Source organism: Megalops cyprinoides, chromosome 6 (assembly GCF_013368585.1).
Source record: "Megalops cyprinoides isolate fMegCyp1 chromosome 6, fMegCyp1.pri, whole genome shotgun sequence".
Lineage (NCBI taxonomy): Eukaryota > Metazoa > Chordata > Actinopteri > Elopiformes > Megalopidae > Megalops > Megalops cyprinoides.
The window spans coordinates 1136533-1164067 of record NC_050588.1 but is presented as its reverse complement, the minus strand read 5'-3'; the positions used below and the strand labels follow the sequence as shown (position 1 = coordinate 1164067).

Genomic DNA, 27535 nt, shown 5'->3' with positions numbered 1-27535 from the left:
AATAACTGTATAAACAGATTAATTACTATTCTGTCTCTACATTTTAACCTTTTTATTTGGTATTGGTAATTAGTAATCCCATTTATTTTCTAAATTCCAGTCAGTCATCATTTGCACAAACACTTTAGTTTGGCCTTTTTTACAGTTTTGAACTGATTATATCAGTTCAATATTTGTTTGTATTATCATGGAAACAACATCAATTTCCACAAAATATCACTGTCGTCTGTATGGAAATGAGTGACTGCAGGGCAAAGCATCAATGCCGTAAACCCCTCCATGGAAGCATGCTATCACAGTATCACGTGGACTCTTGATAACTGATGAATATTTTTGCTTCTTAATTTTTTTTTCTGGTGTTGCTTTAGTAATAGAGAAAAAACATCTGTGTACACATCATATTAAATTAAAGCTCATGTTGTGTTGTGCTTCCAGTTTTCTGTGATGGTAATATAAGGACTGCTGAAGGGGTCATAAAGTAAGTATCACTGTGTATATATGTAGATAATGCCAATAGCTGTGACTGTTGATTAAGTTATATATATATATATGTGTGCATGTGTGTGCATCTTTGTGTGTGTTTGATATATTCATACAGTAATGAAGCCCATTTTAATGTTTTATCACCCATAACATATCACAAACAATAAGATTCACTGCAATGAATAACTTATGTTTTAGATGCAGAAAATATTTCAGTAAGAACACATTGACTGATGCTTAAAAGGTGTCCTCCAGGTGAATAAATCTACTTTAGGCTGATAAAATAAAATTTTTTTCTCCTTTGCAGGAACCTCCCCCACACTGGTAGCTGATTCATCCTAGATACTGTGCACATTGAGTAATATGATGAGGCCAGCTACCACCTGCAGCTGGACTCTCTTGGGTAGCTCTGTGTTTTTTGGCTTCCAGACTGAGTGCACTCACAATGCTTCATGATATTTCTTCCCTCTTTTGCTCGCTGGTCTCTCCACTCACTTAATGCCAGCTGTCACCTACAGCAACCTGTGGCTGTTCCCTGCTCGGACTTTCACATCCCATGCAGGGTCATTACAGCAGGTCCTCCAGATTCTGTTCCTTGACATGCCCAAGAATGAATGTATCAGTCATCACGTTAGTGATAATCACAATTCACAGAAGTGCGACTTCAGTGCGAAGAGGGTTGCTCCTGACACATGACCAGATTTTTCAGTCAAAAACAATGTAATAATGTGATGAACAAGTGATTGATATGTATATTCATGCAAAAGTGCTGTTAACCCATGAAATAAATGCTACAGTGAGTGGAGGTGGCACAATGCTCTGTGGCCTGGGAACAGGAAGAGAAGGTGGAGGAACTGAAGCCAGGAAGGGAGAGAAGGAGGGAACTGGGAGGGAGGCCGAGAACAGGCAGGGAAATGTTAAACAGTGATGGAAGCGGAGAACAAGCAGGGAAGCTGAGAACAAGCAGGGAAACCAGCAACTTGAATGACTGTGTGTAGTCAGTACAATACACAAGCAGCTGGGTAGTGAACAACCGATTTATTAAATATCACATTTGTTGTAAACTGGTATTACACCAACATAGACCATTTAACATACTGTCACTTAGGTTAACATACCAGTTGTAGTATAATTAGAGCAACATATCATAGCTACTGTTGCTAGCTAGCCTCCACTCCAGCTAAAGCCAAAGTTAGTTAATATAGGATTCCGATAAAGAAGTAATCAGTGCCAACTGTGTAATTGCATATTTAATGATGTTTGCTATAAGATTCAGTAAAGGGTACATATTACAAACTATATAGCATATTAGTATGCTGTATGTTACTGTATGATCTGGGGACACAGCCATGGTGATCAAAAACATTGGGACAACATTATCCAAATGCTGTGTTTAAGATACTGCTTGGAAGAAACAGGCAATCTCCGTACAGTAATCTGTTGGGCTCCTTTACAACATGTAATACGGTACCCGGTGGAGTGCAGTGGAGCATCATTAATGAAAAAAACCCATTAGAATCTGAATAGAGTGTATCTGTTATCTCCCACTAATTACCTAAGCACTTGGCCCATAAAATGTTTTGAGAAAAAAGTACACAGTTCAGCCAAGTATCTGGATGCCAGTCAACGGAAATCAGAAAGAAAAGCACTTTTTGAGTCAAGACCAACAAATCATATGCAGCTGAGAAACCGGACATCAAGTTACGTTTGTCACATTACAGAAATGAGTGGGAACCAACCCCAGAAACTATCATGGACATGCTTACAGCTAGTTAATGTATCAAAAAATTATTTTGTGAACAACAGCAGCAATTCACATGGTCACATTCAAATAATCAATATGTCATGCTATTTTAGTTTATTTGATAAAAGATCATGTAAAAATACTGAATACAAAGAATGCATTTTTTCTATGATTGAAGAGCTTGGCTGAGGACATTTCTCAATTAAGAGATAATCCTGGAAAGCCCTTGGATACGCCTTGAGCCTTGAACACTTTACAACTCTCCCATTCCACTACAAATTTCACCACAAATATACAACCTTTCAAGCTCCTCACCCATCTGAATATTCAGACACCTTGGATTTTCTAGCCTTAAACCACAATCTTGTTTCTTCCATCCTCTGTAGAAGGTACGTGGTCACTTTTGACAGTTTCACAAATAGTAATATCTTTCATCTGTACAAATCATAGAGGGTGACCATGCCATCAGCTGCCCTCTGACCTCTGAGCTCCGCCCCAGTCAGCTGAAGGGTCAGGCACATGGCTATGACTAATGGATGAATAATATCCACATTCTGCCAGTCAGGCAATGACCTACAGACCTACAGTATGCTTTAAAAAAGAAAAATAGCAGGCATGGACTAAACTAGTTGATCGCCATTAAGCACTTGATGGCTAGCTCATTTTAAGATGGAATGCTTCTTTGACGAGAAAAATAAAAAGACAGGTGAAACAATTTGTAAACTGAAAAAGATTTACCGCAAGTGACGCTGGGAAAGTTTATTCCTTTTGCATATGCTCTTATCCACAACAGCTTATAAATCTGAGAACATTCAGTGTGCACCATGAGGAGTATAAACAGGCACAATGAAGCAGAAAAAAGCAAGTAACACATTCAAAGAACTGTAAATGACCTCCCCAACCTGTCTCAGCCTCCTGAGATATGTGACCGAGTCAGCGTGTTTCTCTTCAGCTCCCAGTCACACCGGAGCTGGCACAAGTGGTAGCGGTGTTCAGTGGTTGAACGCTGGCAAGCATTTAATACAAGCGCTGAACGTTCCTGTGGCACAGCCCCCAACTAAAAACACACAGAGGAAGCCTGAAAGTAATGCACTTTAAACCATTTATTACATGCCTGCTTATCTGACACACAACAACACTGGAAGGATGAGGAAAGAGATTCTGGTGTTGGGGTGCTGAGTTTTGAGGCCAATGGATGACGAGCCCACAGAATTCTGGCTGGAGTGTTCGATGTACAGTCATGGGTCTGGAGAAATGGGTGTTAGCCGATTTCTGCAGCCCAATCTAGATAGCCTGTGAGAAACATTGGGGTGGAACAGGAATGCAGAGGTTGTAACAAGGAAGCAGATACAGTTTAGAGGATCTGTTTAGGCTAGCAGGGATGGGGGAACAGCAGTATGGCCCTTCAACCTGAACCTCAGCTGCGCTGTGTGCTATCCCATATTCCACCATCATCATTCACCTTTATAGAGTCTGGCCTGCCTATTAGTAACTATGCTTCCATTACAGCATCTACATGACTGACTGACTGACTGCCACAGGGGTTTACTTGGATAGTATCTTGAATGTTGTGGGAGTACATTTACAAGTGGTCTTGACATTTCAGTGAATGATTGAGGGGGTAATATTAACTAAAATAACATAGCCTGCTGGAATTTTATTGTTTCTCCTCATTCAACTCAGCTGTTTCCCCAGCTCCTGGTACTGTCCATTTGCCCTGCATTATCTGTGACAAGATGCTGCATGACATGTTGGCATTCTGGGGGCAAACTCATTGACACCACTACTGCCTGCCACATTCTGGGGGCAGAGGTCCTCTTCACATAGTTCAGTGGCCAGGGATCTGAGGCCTGGTGAATCTCTAGCATAGCAGTGAGAACTTGGTCAGTGTGTCCAAATTATTCACTTTGAGCAGGATTCAAATGAGTCATTTGACAGGAGGCCCAGCCAGACCAGCCCTGCTAGATCACCACAAGCTCTCTGTCTATTACGGTGTTGCAGGACAGAGCCTTCAGCTTCAGTTGCTAGAAAAAGTATTAGAGACCTTTCTGTCCATTAGGGGATTTTGTAGCTGTTTGTTTCAGACCCCTAAGTTGGTGGAGACATCCCACAGCTATTATTATTTTTTTGTGGCTTAGCTAGAGGTCGTTCTTCAGGTGCATCTTCAGGTGTGGTCATGCACCCCGTCAGGGCAGCCCCCCACCTGCATTTTCCACCCTGAGCAGGGGGTGCAGGGGAGAAGGGGGGCCGCCATCACAGCAGGGTGGCCAGGGCACCTGTGGCGAGCAGCAGGGAGAAGTGGGGCCGGTGGGTAGGAGCGAGGGAGGTGCGGGGTGGACGGGGCCCGTTGCAGAGTGGCGTGTTGCAGCAGCTGATGCACACAGAGCCCACATGGCCAGGCGAACAAAAGGACTGGTAGCCGGCTGACACGATCAGGCAGGTGGTGAATGAGGCACAGGCCTTGCGGTAGGACACACCTGCGGAGGGAGGGGAGAGAGACACGCAGGCGCAGAGGGGTTAGGGCAGTTGGAGCTAGTCGATAAAATCCATGCTTCCCATGACTGTTCAATGACAGTGATAAACATAAACACCTTACTGATTATTTTCTTTCATTGCTGCAACAGCCAAATTGCTGTAAAATCTGCCCACTTTAGACATGGAAATGCAACTGAAAATGCTTTTTGAGACGCATAACTTCAATGAATTTCTGCACAGACACAAACTTGCAAGTGCTCTTGACAGACACCAATGACTTTTGGTAAGTGGTATTCATGAATAATTTGCCAGTGGCCTGGACAATTTGTCTGTGATATCCGCATGGTCTACTAACCCATAGGTAGTACATAGCATGCTAATGAGACAGCATGAAGGATGGACATATTTTACTGACTACAAAAGACAAACCAGTGTACTTACTGTTTTTATCATTTGAGTGTGGACAATCTTCAATGGCTTTTCAATGAACAGTAGAATACTTGACCACATTATATTCATAATACCTTACATTCATATTCATAATTCATTTTGTGCCATTTTTTATTATGATGAAATCCATCTCTACATAAAGGCATGCATTACAAAATTCCCTTGAAGTTCAGGTGTAATAGAAAGGATTTGTGACCATAAAATTAGCCTATGAAAGCGAACATCTGAAATTAGTTCCGACCATACAAATCAGATATGGAAACAAAACCCAATGCAGTCTTTCTGATACTGTCGATTCATGACTTTGCCACCAAACGGCCAAGTTCACAGATATACTAGCCAGGTGGGGTGGCAGTGTAGCATAGTGTTAAAGACCAAGAATCATAACCAACAAGTTGCCAGTTTGATTTCCCACTGGAACACTGCTGCTGTACCCTTGGGAAAGGTACTTAACCCACACTTGCCTTGGTAAATATCCACCTGTATAAATGGATAACTGTCAAAATCGTAACCGGTGTAAGTCGCTCTGAATAAGAGCATCTACTAAATGCCAATGTAATGTAATGTAATGTAATGTAATGAAGTACTTTCCTCCAACACTGTGCCCATGCAAGGATTTTGTGGTGACCCTCTCCCCTTTCTGTATTTTGTTATGACCTCCTACTTTGTATGCAGCTGTGTAAGTCATATGTGGTGTAACTGACCCTTGCTGCCCATCCTCATGGATTCATGTGAGACAGCAGGACTAATGAAGTTAGCACACCAAGCAGGGGTTTTACATAGGGCTGGGGCAAAGACATACAGCGCCAGGCTCACCATTCACCCCCACCATGACCTCCTTCTGACAGGCATTCTGGATGTTGGCTGTGCAGTTCACGATGAACTGGGGGGCAGAACAGTCGTTTTCCAGAAGGGTCTCTTCACAGTGGTAGCACTGCATCTGTAAAGGCCAGGCTGAGAGACACATGCACGCACAAACACACACAGCTACACTTGATCAGGATGAAGAAAACTTTGATTACTTTTGTTGGGTTTGTTTTTTTGTATATATTCATATATTTATCTAGTTCCTTTTTGGTGTCAGAGCCATGAGATGAGAACACCCTGTCTGACCTACCCACCCCAATCCCCAGCATAAAAAGCCAATTTGTTCCACCTCTGAGGACTCCAGGTCCAGCTGGGTTCAAACCAGATCCATAGAGCTCAGCTTGCATCCAAAGCGAGTGTCTAGGAGGTTTGCTTAGGAGCCAAAAAACACACTCTAAGAATTAGACTCCAAACTCTGAAGTCAATCATGTAAATATGGTGTATAGATGCTTCCATTGTGTGTTGCATTAATGGACATTTTCATGGAATCACTACTCATTTGCATCCAACCTAATCGTCTGTATCCTGTCCACGTAAGTAACTCAAAACACTAATCAGGCTACAATCATAGCTCTATTAATCACATTAACACCGAATCTATGACGCGTGCAGCATATTCTAAGCCAGGCTGGAACCTAATATATAGCCCACAATGTGTTATGGTAGGAGCACCTTACATTTCTTCATATACGTGATCATACGGACTGCACTTACATTAAATTAGACAAGTTTGCTGATTAGTTCACAGACATCCACGGCAACCATCACGTCACTTCGTCATAAAAAATTCTCGATGACAGACGACTTAAATCATTTCTGTAAGACTTGGAAAATGTTATATTTTTTTTTCCAATGAATTCCACGCTACGTTAAAGGGAACTTTGACTAAAGCTTACGCTGACATGTTTCTCCACATAAAAATGAACAAAAAACGCGCGCGTCAAAAAGAGTTTTGATTACACAGGCCTATAACCACAAGAGGGAGCCGTCCTCATCCACTCATCTCCGCCTCTTCCCCCAGCCCGGTTTTTTTTCCTCTTAGCATGGACAATTTATGAGCTGTGCCCTTTTACATTCTCATAATCCTTGAGAATGATAAAATGCTTGCGGTACCTTGTGGCTTATTGCATTCCGAGCGGTATAGCCTAACCCCATTTGGTCACCCTAATAGCCTGTCCATAATGTGAACAGGATTGCTTGTGGTGACATGGGGTGCTGGGGTGATAAAGACAGGGGTAACACGAACCCACACTCCGTAATCCAGCACAGTTAGCGCGCTGGAGCTACTTCTGTGATTCAAGGCATCTCCATGCATCGTCCCAGCATCATTCCCTTTTCTGTGACGGTGCTCAGCCACATTGTTCGGATAGCTAACGTCATAAAGCTCTTAACGCAAACACGATGAAACGGTATCATTTTATAACATTCCACTCTTAACATTATCGAGCAAGTGTGATATAAATCATATTTCTATGCACTGCATAAATCTATGCCATGCCCTAGATCATTTAAGGAGTCCTACCTACATTTATCACAGACGTCATCAGACAGGGTCACAATGAAATGGATGGTAGATATAAAGCTATTCAGAAAATTACACGCTTAGTTTTCCAATAAGAAGTTATCTGAATCTGTGAATCTGCCTCACATCACTAATTCCATAAAAATATAACCACGACAAGTGTTTACTGAACCTGGCCCGGGGTCCCCCTGAATGTGCTAGTGTTTTTTTTTTTTGCCCGCTGGATCTTATATCAGCTCTGACTTAAGCATCTCCAAACAGTTAATATCTTTAAACCCTCGTTCCAGTCAAAGAACTGTGCGATGTTATTTATATAGGTTAATATAGGTAAACTGTTTCTTCAGAGTTTTTGCAGCATAATGCAAAGAGTAACACATATTAGTCTTCATTTAGCGATTCGCGTTTCAATGGATTAAACGGAACAATTTCGACACTTAACAGCACAAACGCACCTCCTGACAACACATTTCCCTGAGGCAAACTCACACGAGCTGTCAAATCTAGATAAGAATTGAATTAACGTTTCAGTCAAATCTAATAAATTAACACACAGCACAGGTTGGGACGCTTGCGTTGGGAAACATTATTAATCGCTGGTGTGTTTCACAGTAATGAACACTAACTTTACTCCCCCAAGAGAAAATGGCCTCTGAGAAGATAGTAACACTGGATATCTCATCTCGTCATATCGTAAATAAATTAAAGTGAAATACTCTTGCGAGCAGGCGACATATCAGTCGTGGACGGATGATAAAATAGGATTTGCACCATATCCTTGTCACTTCGCATTGCGAACAGTAATCCGACGCCTGCCAGGTTTTCGGTGGTATTAAATGCGGTCATAAAGCAGGGGGAATTACTGACTATTTTTCAACGCAAAACGTTTTTAACGAGATAACCGTTCATCAAGAGATATAAAATAATCTGTATTAGAACTCCATAACAATAGCCAGAGAGATTCAAATCAGAAATATCAAACAACTGTGGAATCTGTGCTCTTAAAATGTATCCTACTTTTACGCGTGAATTAAAACCACAATCACTCGCGTAACACTACCTGTGGTGCAATTGCTTGGTTGCCAGACAATTAAACTTTATAACAAGCTAAAGATGATGCATCCCCGCTGAAGACGTTACGTACTGTACTGGTGGTTTTCGATATGTGCGGAGTATTTGGGCCATGTTCCTGGTCAGTTTTGTCTCCATGACTAGTGCACTGCATATTCATATACACATAAGGTCTACAGGTTTGGAAACGGAAAAGTGAAACAGTTCAACTTTACCTGAGCTTAAAACGCATCCGCACAAAGCAGCGTAGAAAACGAGCGACCGCATTTTCCCATGTCCATCAACAGCCACCCCGCTGTCTTCGAAAACAGAGGTTTTAAACGACCCAAGCCATCCTTGAGATAAGTGCAGTTTTTGTATTAGTAGTTTGTTGTTGTACCAGAGGAAAAGCAGCTGCAAGAACAGCAGTAATAGTTTTTGCTGTTACGATTTAAGTTCTGTCAACTTGGTTTACATGCGAGAGCAGTAGCCGCTCGCAGCACAGAGGCACTCTGTCACTGTAAATGAGGCTGGAGGATGCTCTCGCTGTGTTCATCCATAGACATGCATATTAACTAGACTCGCCCTCGCGCTTTCAACGAACCCAAAGAGCCCGGGAAGCAAACGCAGGTGGACTGCACTGCGCATGTCTCTCTGTCTTGACCAATAATAAAGTCGTCCCAATAATATTTTGTTCCTCCGTGGGAATTATTCACCAACGATTCGCAGTTTGCTATGATTTTCTGTTTATTTTACATCCATATTCCCCCTGGAAAATGCTCTTTGTTCAGCGTTTTGTGACAGTGCAATTATAAAGTATGCAACATCAAATAACATTGATTGCAACAGTTCCTATTACAGGCAAACTGTCAACATAAGAACATAAGAACATATGATGACGAGAACAGGCCATTCGGCCCAACTAAACTCGCCATTTCTTAATTAAAGAGTATCCAAAACTGCATCAAGTCTAGACTTGAACACAGCAAGGGTCTCTGACTCAACTACATGACCTGGCAACCTATTCCATGCATTGATAACTGTTTGTGTAAAATAATATTTCCTTATATCAGTGCGCAACTTACTCTTAACTAGTTTCCACTTATGTCCTCTTGTTTTACAGGCTGAACTCACCCTAAAAAGTCTATTATAGTTAACCTTATTGATTCCTTTTATAAATTTAAATACCTCAATTTTAAATCACCCGTAAGCCTCTTCTCGCTTAGTCTAAATAGGTTAAGTAACTTGAGTCTTTTCTTGTAGCTTTTATATTTCATGCCAGGAACTAATTTAGTTGCCCTTCTTTGAACCTTTTCAAGAACTTCGATATCTTTTTTATAGTGCGGTGCCCAGGACTGCACAGAGTATTCCAAGTGAGGTCTGACAAAGGCATTGTATAATTTCAATATAACCTCTTTAGATTTATACTCAATACTTTTGACTATATATCCCAGCATCCTGTTGGCCTTTTTTTACTGCTACAGCACAGTGCCTAGATCCTGTTAAGCTTGGGTCAACTATTACTCCCAAGTCTTTTTCAAATTGAGCACATTCTAGTTTTTTTCCACCCATGAATTAGTCTTGTCTAAGGTTCTTATTTCCCACATGCAAGACTTTACATTTATGTAAATCGAATGTCATCTGCCAGGTATCTGCCCACTTTTGGATGCTGTTTAGGTCTTCTTGTATTACCTTAGTTGATTCTATACTGTTGGCTAGACCCCCTAGTTTTGTGTCATCTGCAAATTTTACTATTTTACTACTAACCTCTGCATCAAGGTCATTTATGTATATAAGAAATAGCAAAGGCCCCAACACCGATCCCTGCGGGACTCCACTTCGTACAGGACCCTGCTCTGATACAATTCCTCCCACAGTTACAGTCTGCTTTCTATTAGACAACCAACTTCGAACCCACTCAGTGATAGCTCCTGTAATTCCTGCAGGTTTCATTTTCAATATGAGCCTCTCGTGCGGAACTTTTTCAAATGCCTTTTCAAAGTCAAAATAGATAATATCATAAGCTTGGTTTGAGTCCAGACATGCTGTAGCTTCCTCAAAGAAGTCCAAGAGGTTTGTTAAGCACGACTTCCCTCTGCAAAAACCGTGTTGGCTATCATTTAAGACACCATTTCATTCCAGGAAAAATTCCAAATTATCCCTAATGATGGATTCCAGTATTTTGCATGCAATACAAGTTAAGATGACAGGCCTATAATTTCCTGGATCAGTCCAGTTCCCTTTCTTGTAGATAGGTACTACACTGCCATGTTTCCAGTCATCTGGTATTTCTCCAGTTTTAAGGGATTGCTTAAAAACAACTGTCAGAGGCTTATAAACCACCTCTGCTAGTTCTCTGAGAACTCTTGGCTATATTCCATCAGGGCCTGCTGCCTTATTTGTTTTAAGTTTTTGAAGTTTATCTAGTACTCCTGCATCATTTAAATCAATTTCCTCCATAAGTCTCTGAGAACTGACTATACCTGAAGGCATGTGCGAAAACAATTCATTTTTATTTGTATAGCGCTTTTTACAATACAAGTTGTCACAAAGCAGCTTTACATTGTTCCTAGGCCTGAGACCCCCTGAGAGCAAGCCTAAGGCAACAGTGGCAAGGAAAAACTATCAGGAAGAAACCTTGAGCAGAACTGGGCTCGGAGGGGGCCCATCTGCTTCTGGCCGCACTGGGCAGATAGAGTTTAAGACAAGTTATGCAATGTACTTTAAGACATTTACGATTGACAGACAACAGTAGTTAACAGCAGAGTGATTATAAGAATGTCTCCTACGATGTCTGGTTCTTGGAACGCAGTTGGCTTTGATGGGCAGGGCAGCGAGGTAGCAGGACTGGAAAACGGGATGAGACGCTTGGGCTACAGCTCCGGACAGGAGCCCGGAGCAGAGATAGGAAGCAAACAGAAAACAGTAGTTAGTGGTTAGTGGATGATAAAAATGGCATGGATTTAGAATAGAGAGGCAGGAGAGGAGGGTCAGAGAAAAAGGTGTGCAACATGGAAAAACCCCGGCCCTAACATTATGGCAGCATACCTAGTGGACGGGAGACAAGGGACTGGCATGGTCATAGGGGGAGACTAAAACAGTCAACACCAGATCGCGGCACAGGGTCCATGAAAGCAATGACCACTTAGTCCACCAGAGACTCTATGATCCACGCCAGCACCAGGCCATGTCCCTCAGCTGAAGGATTTACTATATAGATGTGTTTTGAGCCTAGACTTGGTGGAGAGAGAGTCTGTTCCCCGAATCTCGGAGGGTAAGCTGTTCCACAGGAGAGGGGCTTGATAGGAAAAGGCTCTACCGCCTACAGTAGTTTTGCCCACTCTTGGAATGATGAGAAGCCCGGCATTTTGGGAGCGAAGGGCTCTCTGCGGAAGATATGGGTGAAGAAGGTCCTTAAGATGGGGGGGGGGGGTGCTAAAGCCTTAAATGTGAGTAAGAGTATTTTAAAAACGATCTGGTATTTAATAGGTAGCCAATGGAGAGAAGCCAGAACTGGGGTGGTGTGCTCAAAGCGTTTAGTTTTGGTTAAGACTCGAGCAGCTGCATTTTGCACCAGCTGAAGGGGTTTTAATGAGACGTTTGCACATCCTGACAAGAGGGCATTACAGTAGTCTAATCTGGATGTTACAAAGGCGTGGATTAGTTTTTCAGCGTCGCTAATTGATACGATTTTCCTGATTTCAGCAATATTTCTCAGATGGAAGAAGGCAGTCCTAGAGGTGTTACTTATGTGAGTTTCAAAAGAGAGCTTGGGATCAATAACAACACCAAGGTCTTTGATGGCTGCACTCAGGCCAGGGAGACACCATCAAGGGCCAGTGTAAAAGATTGAATTTTGATTTGATTTCTGATTGAATTTTGGCCTATGACCAATATTTCGGTTTTGTCCAGGTTAAGGAGGAGAAAGTTTTGGGCCATCCAATTCTTTACATCTGTTAGGCAGGCCTCCATGTTTGAAATATTCAGAGGGACATCGGGTTTGACTGATATGTATAACTGAGTGTCATCTGCGTAACAGTGGAAATTAATGTCATGTTTACGGATGATTTCGCCAAGAGGCAACATGTATAATGAGAAGAGCAGAGGCCCAAACACAGATCCTTGAGGTATACCATATCTTACTCTGGAACGAGCGGAGGATTCGTTGTTAATGGAGACAAACTGATATTGTTCTGATAGATAAGACCTAAACCAAGATAGGGCCTGTCCACTTATGCCAACCAGGTTTTTGAGGCAGTCAAGGAGGATACGATGATCGATGGTATCAAAGGCTGCACTTAGGTCTAGCAGCACAAGAAGAGAGATACAGCCATTGTCACAGGAGAGTAGAAGGTCGTTGAGCACTTTCAGGAGAGCGGTTTCCGTACTGTGGTGAGGTCTAAATCCGGACTGGAAAACTTCCAAAATGTTGTTAGAGTGTAAAAAGGCACAGAGTTGCTTTGATACTGCTTTTTCCAGAATTTTTGAGAGGAATGGAAGGTTTGAGATGGGCCTGTAGACAGGTCATTGGGATCAAGATTAGGCTTTTTCAGAATAGGCTTGATAACTGCTACTTTGAAGGGCTGAGGTACGTGTCCAGACATAAGGGAGGCGTTGATAAGATTTAATAGCGGTGTGCCAATTGCAGGCAGTAGCTGTTTTAGGAAGCCAGTTGGTATGGGGTCAAGTTGGCTGGTAGAGTTATTGGATGAATGGATAAAAGAATTCAATGGGTATAAAAGAGTCAAAGCGTGAGGCGGGTCTAATAGACATACCTACATAATCTGGAACGGGACTGGCCAGGCAGGAGGCAGAAGTCGATGAGAATTTTTGTATTGTGTCTCTTATCTTTAAGATTTTACTATCAAAGAAGTTCATGAAATAACTGCTACTATAAATTGCTGGTATGGTAAGGTTAACTGATGCTTGGTTAATCCGGCGATAGTGCTAAACAGGTACCTAGGATTGTCCTTGTTTCTCTCAATAAGAGAAATATTGGATCTGGTAGCTGTGAGGGCATGCTTGTAGGTTAGGAGACTTTCCTTCCACGCCAGGAGATAAACCTGTAATTTGGTGGAGCGCCATTTTCTTTCGAGTTTTCGCGTAGCTTGTTTGAGAGCACGAGTATGGTCGTTATACCAAGGTGCTAGCTTCTTGTCTGTGATTTTCTTCCTTTTGAGGGGAGCAACGGCATCCAGAGTTTGATGCAAAGTAGAATCAACACTGTCCGCGAGTAGATTAATTTCAGTTGAGCTAGGGTTTGAACATAAACTAGAGGAGATTTCATTGTGCAGGTAGAATGATGCAGGGAGCTTGTCGATAAAGATATTTGCTGTAAGAGAGCAAAACGTGCACCTGGAAGAAAATCTAGGCTCCGAGTATGTGAAGCACTTTAGTGGTAAATTGAAAGAGATGAGATAGTGGTCGGATAACACAGGATTGTGCGGCATAATTTCCACCTGGTTAATGTCTGCTCCATGTGTGAGGACCAAATCAAGAGTATGGTTGCGGTAATGTGTGGGTTTGTCCACAGCTTGATAGAGTCCAATAGGTTCAATGATGGACAAAAATGCTGTTCTGAACGGGTCATGTTCATTATCCATATGCACATTAAAGTCGCCTACTATTACAGCTGTTTCTGTATTGACAACCAGGTCAGATAAAAAGTTGGCAAATTCCGATAAGAAAACACTGTTAGGGCCAGGTGGCCTGTAAACTATAACAAGGGTAAATAGCTGAAATGCAGTCTTGTCAGGATGTGCAAAGCTAAGTACTAACAGTTCAAACGAATGGAAGTTATAGCCAGGTTTAAGGGTGGCACAGAGTTTGGAGCTGTGTACAGCAGCAACGCTGCCACCTCTACCAGTAGGTCGAGGGACCTGGTGATTACAGTAACTGGGAGGAGTTGATTCATTGAGAGCAACAAAGTCATTAGGTTTAAGCCATGTTTCAGTCAGGCATAAGATATCAAATTGGTGATCAGTAATCAATTCGTTTATTAATAAAGCTTTAGGTTGTAGCGATCTGATATTTATTAACCCAATCTTAAGGACCATTTGTCTACAGGTAGTACTTTCAGGTTTGCCAAACTTAATTTTTATCAAATTATCAGCACAAATGCCCCTACTGGATGTTTTTAAGAAGTTTGGGACGGAGGATTGTGGAACAGACACTGTCTCTATGGGATTTTTAAGTGGTGGTTCCAGGGAAAAAGCAGACATCTGTGTAGGACAGAAAGTCTGCTGCCTGGCCTTGGCCCTGATAAGTCAAGGTTTAGAGGAATTCAGACTATGATCCATGTTTCTAGAGATGATAGCTGCACCCTCCCTCGAGGGGTGGATGCCATCTTGTTTTAAAAGACCAGGCCTCCCCCAAAACTTGTGCCAATTATCTATAAAACCCACGTTGCACCATTCAGACAACCAACGATTAAGTGACGTTAATCTGCTATAGATCTTGTCACCATGCCGCATGGGGATGGGGCCAGAGAAAATTACTGAATGGGTCATTCCTGTTATACAGTGACTTTTTCTGTCCCTATGATTTAATTACTCAAATTTTCTCTAAAATAAGTCACATTTATAACAAATGGCTTAAATTATATATTTTTTTCACCACTTAAACAGAGATAATAGATACTATTTTGTATTTTACACACCTTTTTATTGATATATGCATTCAATTTTATCATGTCCTCAGTGCAAAGTAATCAACTTCCACAAGACCTGTAAACCATGAAATGATAAAAACCTCAAAATATTCCTTAATTATGTTATAGACTAGGCTAAACTGCCTCTCATCATACATAAAAATCTGGTGAAATTATAGTTATTTTTTACCATTTTCTTAATTTACTGTGTGTCCCTGAAGTCATCTTCCACCCTGTGACTTGTACTTTCATGTACTTTTCATGTGTTACATGTACTTTCTCGCCTTCCAAAAAAGACTACAATTCCATTGGGACCATTTTCAGATAGTGACATCATTGTTTTTGGGCGGGAATTCAACTGTGCAAACTGAGATAAGCGTCAACTGTCACGCCTACTTTTTTAAAAAGTTTTTGAAATGTTATCCTGCTTGTCACACTCTTAAAGTTCCACCCTGTTAGGCTATATTATGGAGTATGTTTGTCCGGTCAAAAAAATTAAAAAAACATATCTGACATAGTTATAAAAGTTCTGTTTATCTGTAGGTGGTTAGCTAGCTAAATGTCAATCAATCAAAGAGCTACAGCTAACTTAGCTCAAAATTTTCCACCCTGTTAGATTCCACCCTGTTATACTCCGTTCCACCCTGTTATGCTCCTTTCCACCCTGTTTCGACAAGTTATTTTTAAATAATAATTTGACAGCAATATTAAATGTTTGGCAGATTTTTGTATTATTTTGGGAGGTGAGGAGCATTAACAGCATATATATGTTTTGTGCAAAATTTTGGTATTATTTACCATCCTGTTGGCAAAAATGGGTCCAATAAAGTACCGGTTCTTAATAATCAAGACATATTCTATTCATCAATAATCTTTTTGTTATTTTTTTCAAGAATAAAAATACTATGATGGCATGAGGGACATGTACTATCCAAGAAAAGGTCATTATTGTTTAACATTTACATTATTAACATTTTGTGATAACTATGTATATGTCCCTAACAGGGTGGAATACCTTCACGGCCAGTGTCTGAACAATCTACCCATAATTATTATTTTTTGAGTCCCTGAGCTTGACCAATATGTATTCCTAATAGATAAACAGGTCACTATTCTGATAGAATGCTAAAAACATGAAAAACATGTAATTATTTTTCCAAGAATTACGACGCCAAAATGTTACCGGATAACAGGAACGACCCGAATCCGACATTTGTTTAGCAATCCTGCACATCGATTTAATAGTTAACTTTGTTACTTCCGATTGTCTCATGCGAACATCGTTAGCGCCGACGTGAATAACAATTTTAGAGTATTTAGCTTTACTTTTACCTTTAGCTTTAGCCAGCACTTTCAAATTGGCTTCTATGTCGGAAGCTCTGGCTCGAGGAATGCAACTGACTATGGTCGTTGCTGTCTCTACGTTCACGTTTCTAAGAATAGAATCGCCAATAATCAGGGCTCTTTTAACAGGCTTCTCAGCAGGTGTGTTACTGAGGGGGGAGAACCTGTTAGAAACGTGAACCGAGGGTTGGTGGTGCACCGGGGGCTTGCGCTTGCATCTATTTTCCCGAACCGTAACCCACTCGCCTTGCTGCGAAGGCTCTGCCGGGGTTGAACTAGGGGAAAGGCTAATTGACGCATCCGGTGCTGAAAAGGATTCGATAAACTTTTCACTTGCTTTAATCTCGTATAAAGTGCGGATGCGTGCTTCTAATTCTGCTACCTTCTCCGTCAACCTAGCGTTAAACTCGGATTTAACACAGGTAAAGTTGGTAGTAATGGCGGAGAAGGAATGCACACAGAGCAGGGGAGACAAAGAGAGGGAGGAGAGCTAAGGATGGGAGAGACAGAGCTGCGAGAAGCCATCGTACGTAACTAGCTGGCTACTTACGTCTGTAGTCTTTGTGAGGGTGTCGGAATCGGCGAGTACTCCGGGTTTGGGTCCTGGCTGGGTCCTAACCGATTGGCGTCTTGCGTCTGGCGTTCGGGGAACTAGCAACAGGAAGTGCGGAGCACGAAACAGGTGAGGAGCAGCAGGTAGCGAGCGAGAGCGAGACAAAGAAACTTACACAGAGTAACTGTTTTGTGTATCAGCAATAGCTTTGTTATCGTAAACCATAACTCCATCCTTATTTTTTATACCTCTTATTTAATCCTTAACTATCCTTTTTCGACCGTAATATTGAAAAAAAGTGTTTAGAGTTGCTCTTTGTATTCTAGTGCAATCTGTCTTTCAAAACACCTTTTAGCTTCCCTTATTTTTTTCTTAAATTGAGCTCGCATATCACTGTATTCAATCTTATTACTATCTGAGCTCTCCAACTTGTATTTTCTAAATAATTTCCTTTTTTGTTTCAAACTGTTCGGTAGCAATTTATTCATCCACTGTGGATGCTTCTTTTCCAGCTCCATTCTTGCGGAATGAATTTACGCTGTACACCCAGAATAATCGTTTTAAATATGCACCACATTACTTTCACAGTTTTACCACCTAGAAGAGGTACCCAGTTTATATTCCTTGTATAATCATGCATCTTAATAAAGTCAGCTTGTCTAAAGTTGAATACTCTAGCACTGGAGAATGCAGACTTAACTTGCCAAAAAAATTAAAATGTAATTGAACTATGGTCACTTGTACTGAGTGGTTCCCCTACCTCAGTACTGCCGATTCTACCAGGATTATTACACAAAACCAGATCTAGGATTGTGTTCTCTCTCGTGGGTTGAGTAACAGACTGTATCAAAAAACAGTCATTTACAACATCCAAAAACTCTTCCTCACGTTTACCTTGACCTGACACAGCTTCCCAATTAATTGAAGGGTAATTGAAGTCCCCCATTATTATTGTCTCACCCTCCTGACATGCTAGTTTAATGTTATCAAAGAGCATACTATTGACGCTGCTGTCTGAGGCTGGTGGCCTATAGCATACTCCAACATTCAGACCTTTTTCATTTTCCCCCAATATCTTAATCCATATGCCTTCACTAACACCAAGGGGCTCCATTCCTGGTATTTCCTGAACATTAAGATTATCCTTTACATAGAGAGCTACGCCTCCTCCTCTTCTATTGATTCTATCTTTTCTTAGCAGCTTGTATCCCTCTACGCTGTACTCATCCCCATCCCCTGCACCAAGCCACGTATAAAGGCTTGCTTCCCTCTGCTTGCAAGTGGTACTGGTAGAATTCCAGAGAAGACTACCATGGAGGTTCTGCTCCTAATCTTCCCCGCTAGCTCAATAAATTTTTCTTGCAGAACCCCGAACCTACCCTTTCCTACGTCATTGGCTCCAACATGGACTATGACCACTGGATCCTCCCCCGCTCTGGCCAGGAGCTTGTCTGCACGCTCCAGGAGGTCTCCAACCTGGGCACCAGGCAGGCAACAGACCATGCGAGACTCAATCCACAGTTTTTGTAATGAGAAAAACAATCTACTCACATTTATTACAGACCTACAAAGAATATCACACGATTTATTTTAATTGCAATCATATTTGACATTCTAAAAAAAACTACGCACAGGTTTAATGTGTTTTTTCCCCAACTAAAAAAGTTCTACGTCCTAAGATTGAGCTTTCATCTGTCAGTGTTGTGTTTCTGATGAGACCATCTTGTCCTGTCACACCTGGGTGAAGCAGAAATATGAGGCAAATCTGTCCGCCAAGGCAACGTAATCCGAGTGGTCGTCAAACGGATAACACGGCCTTCTAATCTGACGTTCTTCTACAAAGGGGGGGGGGGGAGGGGGGCACGTCCCTCCCCCAATATTTGTGTGGGCTATCCCCCTGCCCCACCCAAACTAGTTCCCCAATAAATTGATTTCTAAATGAGTAAAAACATTATTTGTAGTGGTGTCACAACAACCGGCAAATTTAGAATAAAAGTTTAATTTGGAAACGGAATATCGTTGTCCCTGATCACGTTTTGTGAGCGCGCCACTTTTACTGACTGGATCATTATCAAAAAACACGCAAGAACAATCAAGTTGTTCTTTTCCCCGGGAAAAAAAACAGACATTAGATCGTTTTGGAGTAAAGACTGTATGGTAGATGATAGTGATAGGCGTGTGTGGATTTATTTAGCGACCAGTTTTCACGTTAGTCATCTTTTGAATAATTTGGCGATAGCGATTGTAGCCTAGGCTATTAGCTAGCTAGTTTCTGTAGGCCTACTGTTGAAATTACTGTATGTTAAATAAAATTTGATTTCAGGATACGTTGAATTCATGTTAAACGACGAGAGCAAGCACAGTAAACCCATTAAACAGGTTTTTATTTTCGAAGATAACTCAGGGCTTCCGCTCGTCGACACAGCAGATTAACTGGACGACACAGCCAGAGGCTCTGGCTACAACAGTCGTTTAAAAAGCACTGGGCTAAAAAAAAAAAAAGCATATGAGTTCATGGGGTAACCGCCTTTGTAAATCAAGGACGTAGGAAGTATTCTGGGCTACTCACCGCACGCTGTTTTCGGTATCAAATTCTCTATAGCCTACTATTGAACAGTATTCTGTTTGAGTATGTTGTAAATTTTCATATATAACGTTAGCTTGTTACTTATTTCGCTGATCGTTAATGAACAAGCTAACGTTAGCTAGCCAGCTGTTTTGTCACTGACATGGGCCTATTGATGAGGTAAACTTAGGTACTTTAGGTTAGGTTAGTGAGGTATCTGCTTGCAGTGTTCTGAATCGATTGTTCCACGAAGTGTTGGGTCATGTTAGGATCCTGTCTCCATCGACTGTTTCTGAAGAGACGTAACGGAGTGCAAAGAGATTAATCTTGAGTAAACTGGTGTAACGAAGCCAACAAACAGCGCGCAGGCTATATTTTCCGTTAGCACGTAGTTTGGTACTGTTCATAGTTAAAGACACGTGTAGTACATATTAATTATTTTATGGGACTGTGGTACTCACTGCGTTGCAGAATATTGTCTCTCAAAAAGCAAGCAGGGATAATTACTGCTGCTGTTACATTTGCAGTGCATCATCTTGATGACCATCACCATGTCTTCTTTTTTATTTGAATTTTGACTGGCCTACAGTGCAAATAATATGAACCATGCAGGCAGAAGTTGCCTATCTGCCTTTGTCTCCATTAGGTGTATACATACACACTTTATATAACCCTCCTTGAATGCCTTTCTTTGGTCTTTGGAAAAAGTGGAACCATGTGATTTGGGTGAGTCCTACACTTTGCTGTTAGGGAGGAGGACATGACAGCGTTAAATAATTCCAACTGTTTCCATCAGAAATTATTCAGAAATTATCTAGATTGACTTGATATTTTCTGCAGCAGTTAACATAAGTTCACTAAGGTTGTTGTAGCAAAGGGCAAGAGCAGTCACCCCACCTGGCCTCAAACCCGGGTCTACAGGGTACCAAGCAAACAGATGCCAAACAGCCAGGCTCGTTGGTATGGCAGTCAGAACGCATACTCAACCGTAGTGACAGCACTCCGTCACACTGCCCTCCCCTTTGGGAAGCGCGTCCATGTGCTTCACGGACCAAGGCGTCCCTCACGCATCCCCCACCATACTTATCCCATCCCAGGATGCCCCACTCACTGGTGCTTCACCCATCTCTGGGGTCTCTCACACCGTGCTTCACCCATCTCTGGTGTCCCTCACACACCGGGTTCAACCCAACCTGGGGGTCCCTTGTACGGCTCACACACTGGGCACACCTCCGATGGCCTCGCGGGAAGCCATCCCACCGCTACCACCAAATTCTCAAAAGGTAATGTGGTGTTGCGGTTGTAGGGGGGCAGTAAACCAGCCACAAAAGAATTTTCACAAGAAAGTTCTTAAATTTATTAGCACACATGACAAAACAAAAACAAACAAAACAAAAATAATAAGAGCAAAAATAACAAGCTAAGGCAAACTCAAGCCTATGGCCCTACTGGCCCAAGTACTGGCATCTCAACATGACCGGACCAAAACTCTCTTCCTCTCAGTCACCCGAGCTCAAACCTAGCCCCTGTGAGAGAACCCCAGAACTGAAACTATCCCCCCTTTATATACACAGGTAGGGGCTACCTTCTCCCCATAGCCTAAACCAAAGGGCACAGAAAAAGAGAGAACAAAACAATCAATTATTTAAATAAACAAACTGAAACAGTACATAACTATGATGAAAATTTAAGCAAAGCAGGTAACAACAGAATTCAAGATATAGACAAAACAGTCTGTCTGAATTAAGGCATGCATGAAACTGCATTAACTGCATATCTCCCCCTTTACCATGATTACCGGTGCCTCGGTGCGCTTTATGAAGCCCTAAGCAGCAGCCGCGCGCCCTTTCGCTTATCTTTCCCGGGAGATCAGGATGCCGACTGACGGTGAAGTTTAAACTAACATACTTAACATATTTTGAGTTGCATCAGCACATAAACACCAACATACGCTCAACCATGACGCATTTTCGAATACATTACACACAACCAAATAAACAAATTACACGTTTACATACCACCATAACATTCACATACTACTGTTTGGGACGTATATCAAAACTCCGCTCCGCTTTTTACCGCAAGCAATTTTCCTCGCGAAGTAATTAACAACGCGATAAATGGAATTAACGGAAAAACATGATGGTGAATGGACAAATGCGCATTATATTATTACAAACTGTATGAAATGTTTTGCGTGAGCGAGTTTACTTCTCCTTAAAATGTCCGACATCGGGAGAGGCAGACAAAATGGGGTGAGGAGGTGATGAAGGAGGGCCCAACTAACTTCATCACAGTTGTCATAACCTCGATATTTTTCATTTTGCATGCACAGCGCTCGTTTCCAATGGGAAAGTGTAGGGGGAAGTTAGTCTTCCTCACAGGGGCAATGCCAATTATGTAGGGACAATGCCTACGAGGTGTACCACTTACGTGTAAGGAATATCCTTACATGAGGTACCAATTATATTGGTGATAATTAAATTAAACACATGGAGGCGCCATACAGAATATGGCGTCTACCATAGTGGTTAAAATAAAATATCAGTCTCATAAAATATACTAAACTTTTAATTTGAAACTTCAGTTAATAATTAGATTAATAATCATAATCGAAATTACCACATCAATAGTTAATCTTCTATTTAGCTAACTAAACAAATAACACTGATGATTTAACAAAGAGGTGAAGGTCTTTAGAATTCTGATCAGCAGAGGTTGGCGATATTCATTCCACGTGTAATATTACAACAGACAACCTTGGAAAAATGCATTTATTGAAATATAAAATCGGTCGAGTCGGAAGACACATGTATGTACAGTAAATGGAGCACGTGTACGTATTTACACTGATGTGTAGAGTTGCGTGAATGTCTTGTGCGAGTGTATGAGCGAGTGTGTGTGTGTGTTCCTTTGTTCTGCGCGTGCACGTGGGCTGCGCGTGCTTGCTGAACACACGTGTTCAAAGAGAACAAAGGAACATGCGTGTGGCGGCGGGTTTGAGTTGCCCATGTGCATGTGTAAACGAACATAACGTCTGTTTGGTACAGGATATGTTCGGACGATTGATAACCGCGGGGTTATTCTGTGCGGATTAAAAGGAGTTACCGGGGGTTAGTAAAACGATACGCATGCAAAGACCCTACGTCTCTGTATGGTATCTTAACTAAGGCTGCGCGGTGAATAGTGTGTGACAAATCAGTTAGGAACAACGAAACATGGCTAGTTACATTACTCGTAATGATTTGAAACACACGGATGTACAACATTCATCGATGTAGCTAACAATCGGGTGTTTAGCTATGCAAAGTCCTATGCCCAGAGTTAATAGCCTACTGTAGCTCATGAAATGAGGTTCCAATCTTGTGGTTCCGTGGATTGTTTCGCTGGCAGTTCCGTCGTCGGAGAGCCAGGGCTGGTCTGGATGAGGGTTTCTTTCGGGAGACGCGCTGAGGTGGATCCGGTCGCACCTTTGTCTCCGGCTGTTAATAAGTTCGCGCTGAATCGCGGAGAATCTAAGCCAGGACAGGGCCTTCAGCTCGGCTGTTCGTGTCCCGTCAGCGTGGTGCGGCCTTCGGGAGAGTGTGAGGTGCGTCCACCGCTTCTTCGGATGCGGGGAGCAAGAGAAAGAGAGGTAGGCCCGTCTTCTTCGGACGTACGCAGCAAGAGAGGGAGCGGTACGTCCGTCTTCTTCGGCCGTACAAAAGCAAGAGAGAGAGTAAAGGAATGAACCCGGTTTTTACTAGCATCGCTGCAGGGGGGGCATTTCCTGTTTACTGTAACTGTTTTTTTGGTTGGGTGAGAGGTCGTAAAACTGCGTTTCACATTAAATACGATTTACGCATTACTGTCCGTAAAAGCTGAACGAATAAAATGGATGAATCTGTCTGTGGACGGCACTGTACCTGAAGTAGCACCCTTAACCTAGAGTTCTCGTACTCCCTCTCTTATTTTTGGCTTACGTTTTGGGGACATGAACATCAGGAAAGGGAAACAAAATGGCAACATTTTTTTTTAATTTTGCAATTCAAAAACATGACCAAAGACCAACTAGTTCCTTTTTGTCAAGCCAATAAGCCAAAAAAAATTACAGCTGCATGCTAGGGATACTTTTTTCGACTTTGCATTTTTCAAGAAAACTTGTCAATTAATTTTTGAGCTGGTAGAACAGTTCCGCATAACAGAATGAAAAATGCACTTATTAAATGTTTCAATGAATTCATTTTAAATGTGGGGCATGGGAAATGTTACACTTTCACCAGAGGAAAGGTGCTTTGTCTGGGTTTAGAAGAACTTGGTAGTGGTTGCTAAGCAACCTTTCTGGGCCCCTATGTCAAAAAAAGGAAAACGACTTTAATGAACTCAAGAAACAGTCATATTTTCAGGACACGTACTTGGGAAAGACCAATCTTCTTCCACAGCTGAAAAATGAGTTGGCAGTGACTGTTCGGAGAACTGGGCATCATTGGGTAGGAGTCTTTGGAGATGGCCGATTACATCCCACTGATGATCACGCCTCCTTCTCTCACCTGCTGGAACACCCTCTGGATTTATGTAGTGCAATGGTGGATATTTTGAGTCACAAGTCCTCATGTGTTTTTCTTTCACTGTTTCTTTCTTTTCCTGAGGTTAGTAAATCAATTTACAGTGTTTTTTTTTTTTTTTACAGATTTCTTTAAAATGGCCATGTTTTTGTTTTTTTACAACTGACCATGTCAGACACTTTTTGATAATACAGTTGTAAATAACTGACATTTGTGTAGCTGTCAGTTATGTATGCTTTTCTAGATGGCCAATCACTGAATTTAGGGGAAGCAGCTCATATGTGAGATCCACCTGGTTAATATAGCAAACTGTACACCAGACAGCTGTTGTGAAAAGGAGAGTGTGGGTAAATGGTAATGACCGTAGTGCTGTGAGCTCCAGTGCCATGTCACTCATGAGCGTAACATGACACTGGGTGAGAATGCTTACCTGAGGCCCATGACTCAGGTATACCTCAACAGAGCAAAGGACACTGACTGAGCCAGATGACCTAATGGCTCTGTGTGTCAGTTTGTGTATTATCCAATGTCTGCTGTATTCTAATGGATCAGCAAAATGCCTCTGATCGGTTTAATCCCTCCCAGATTCACGCCTCCAAAAGATTCAGTGGGTTTATTCCTGGTTGCTATCACACTCATCCCTCACAAATTGGGTAGCTTTTGTCTTGGAAAAAACACATTTCAAATGTATCCTCATCATGACTTGTACTGAACTCTTTGTAACAGTAACGTCTGTTGGAAAGGATTCACCAGCTTGCATGTGATTGCTAACGCTAATGTTCATAAAGGATTCTCTGACTTGCACTCAGTGGCTAACGATAATGTTCAGTTGCAGCCCGTTTTCAGTTTCCATTCTGCATCAGTAACCTGCCCACTGTCTGCTTCCTGACCTGATGAATGCCAGAGGCTTCCGTGAGATGGACTCAACCCCAGAATTTTCTTGTTCACAACCAGGAGGAGAGGAATGCAGTGCGTGAATCTGTGCAAAGGATTGTAGGCCATCATGTAGGAGTAACAATAAAACAAATAATTCACAGAATAATTGACACCAATGCGTAAACAGAGTAAATGATTATGCTCGCGAAACGGCGCAGATTGTCTGTGGTTTGTGTGCTTGCGAAAGCTACAACGTGAGATTTTTTAATCAACAAGGATGGCATTTATCGATTTAAATTACATTAAATGCTCATTACACATTACATCTTTTGTGAGGTCTGTGTTCTAATCGTCATTGTCCATTGCACACATAGAAGTTTATTCTCCTTCTCAGTAATTTAAATCGATCTAACTAAATTTAGCTCCGTTTTGTAATTTGAATTTTGTAACACAAGAAAGCTATAATGTGAAACATTTAAGAGAAAGCTTTGGGATTACTTGCCACTTAATTGTTCAAATTGCTATCCTTGTTAATTAAACAACCTCATGCTGTAGCTTTCGCAATAGCGCGCAATCCGCGCTGTTTCGCGAGCATAATCATTTACTCTATTTACGCATTGGTGTCAATTATTCTGTGAATTATTTGTTTTATTGTTAATCAAGGAGGATAAAGGGGAGCAGTTTGAAAATAATGATAGATTTAAAGGTAATGTTTCAGCCTCCCCTGTTTCCAGCTCACCAGCTGCCACTGCTGCAGAGTCACATCAGGGTTCCCTGGTTAAGAAAATCCTCACTAATACATCATCTATAAGCCCATTCACCTTTGTCCTGAACAGACATTTTCTTAGTACAATCAAAGCCATCAAGTGGACCTCTGTCTGAAAGATCAGAATCTGTTCTACAGGACTACAGGAAAGGAAATTCATCATTGTTCTCATAAAATAAACACATAGTAGTGTGTGGATGATGCATATTGATGCTAGGAAATGGTCATGTTTGAGGACTTTGCATTTGACTCTAAAGTAGTCACCTCAGACTTGTGCTTGCAAACTACTTAATAACAACAACCATAATAAATATAGCTGCAAGCAGCAATGAAGGGGCCAAGCACCTCAGGGCCACCAGGTAGACAACTAATGAGAACAACCCCTGACCAAGACACCAATCCATCGCAGGCTGAACAGACATATTGACACCCACTCTTACACTCACACCTGTGGGCAATATAGCATGTTCAATTGACATCACCTGAATGTGTTTGGGCTGTGGTAGAAAAACTAAAATACCCAGAGGAAAGCCACATGAACACAGGGACAAGGTACAAACTGAATGCAGACGCACCCCGAACTTGAAACCTCCATAATGTTAGGCAGTACTGCTACCCATTTGCACCACCGCACTGCCCCTAGTACATATATGTCAAACTATACCATAAAGACATGCCGCCATAGAGTCATGCTGCTATTCCCCTCCAAATGTTTACAAAACTGAGTGTATTGTTTATGGATATATGTTGTTTTAATTCTCTTTGTAATTTATATACACTGTTGATATAGGAGAAACCACATTTCATTCTTGATTGTATGCAAGTGCATGATAATATGACAATAAAGGAAATCTCAATCTGAAATCAATTTAATAAAATACACTGAGTAAAACAAGGCACAAGGATATATTTTTTACATCTGTTAGATGAAATTACCACATTTAAATAAAAATAAAAATAAACTAGTCTACTGGGATTTCTAATACCACTCAACATATCTCAATCTCAGATAAATGGCGCCATCTGCTTATTGTATAATGACATTAAAAAGCGTAGTCCTCCCATGTATGACAACCCCACTTTTCAGATGTAATTTCTGAAGTAGAAAAAAAACACTGTCTAACATTCAGGCCAATATGGAAAGTCCAAGTGTTTCTTCAACACTATTTAGTGTATTAGTTGTGGCAATAGGTCAAAAGGTGCAGGAGATGTGCCTACTTTAAGTGCTACAAACTGATTGTATCTTAGCAGCCATGCCATTTGGACATTGAACTATGTGTTCATTTTCCAGTTAGGACCTGATATGTAATGATATAATGACCTACAAAAAATTGGTCGCAATATCTGCTTTTCTTTGTGTGGTCTGTGCCTTGTGATGTCCATTAGAACAAAATGTCATTAAAATCTAAGTATAGGGACACATGGGTGTTTAAACCTGTTTTTCAGTATAGCACCCCAAAGTGGCCAAATTTCACTAAACTAGCTGTGTGGCACCCAGGCCTAATTGTAAGCATGTGTATCGACTTTTATGCCAATGAATAAAAGCATTGCAGAGATATGGCCACTCTTCCTTTATTGCGACTTCACGGGCGAATTTGTGGGTACACTGCGGCCATATTGTTCAACCTGGCAACTATCCTTTAACAACT

General features: G+C 41.6%; 1 protein-coding gene across 1 annotated transcript; it reads right to left on the bottom strand.

Annotated features, from left to right (window-relative positions):
• Positions 1–1512: 1512 nt before the first annotated feature.
• Positions 1513–20955, bottom strand: LOC118778866 (ly6/PLAUR domain-containing protein 1-like). Its single transcript, XM_036530646.1, has 4 exons — positions 20931–20955; positions 17132–17232; positions 5969–6092; positions 1513–4704 (listed from the first exon to the last, which is right to left on the bottom strand). The coding sequence occupies exons 1-4, from the start codon at positions 20953–20955 to the stop codon at positions 4481–4483; spliced, it is 474 nt and encodes a 157-aa protein (XP_036386539.1). The 3' UTR covers positions 1513–4480.
• Between the last annotated feature and the right edge of the window lie 6580 nt (positions 20956–27535).

What these genes read in the sequence shown, in the direction of transcription:
- LOC118778866 (XM_036530646.1), bottom strand. Translation starts at nt 20,955, where the DNA reads ATGGCTTCCCGCGAGGCCATCGGAG. An exon ending in TTCCCGCGAGGCCATCGGAG is followed by an intron (nt 17,233 to 20,930) that starts GTGTGCCCAGTG and finishes TCCTGTTGCTAG; the next exon opens with TTCCCCGAACGCCAGACGCA. An exon ending in CCCTCACAAAGACTACAGAC is followed by an intron (nt 6,093 to 17,131) that starts GTAAGTAGCCAG and finishes TGGCCTTTACAG; the next exon opens with ATGCAGTGCTACCACTGTGA.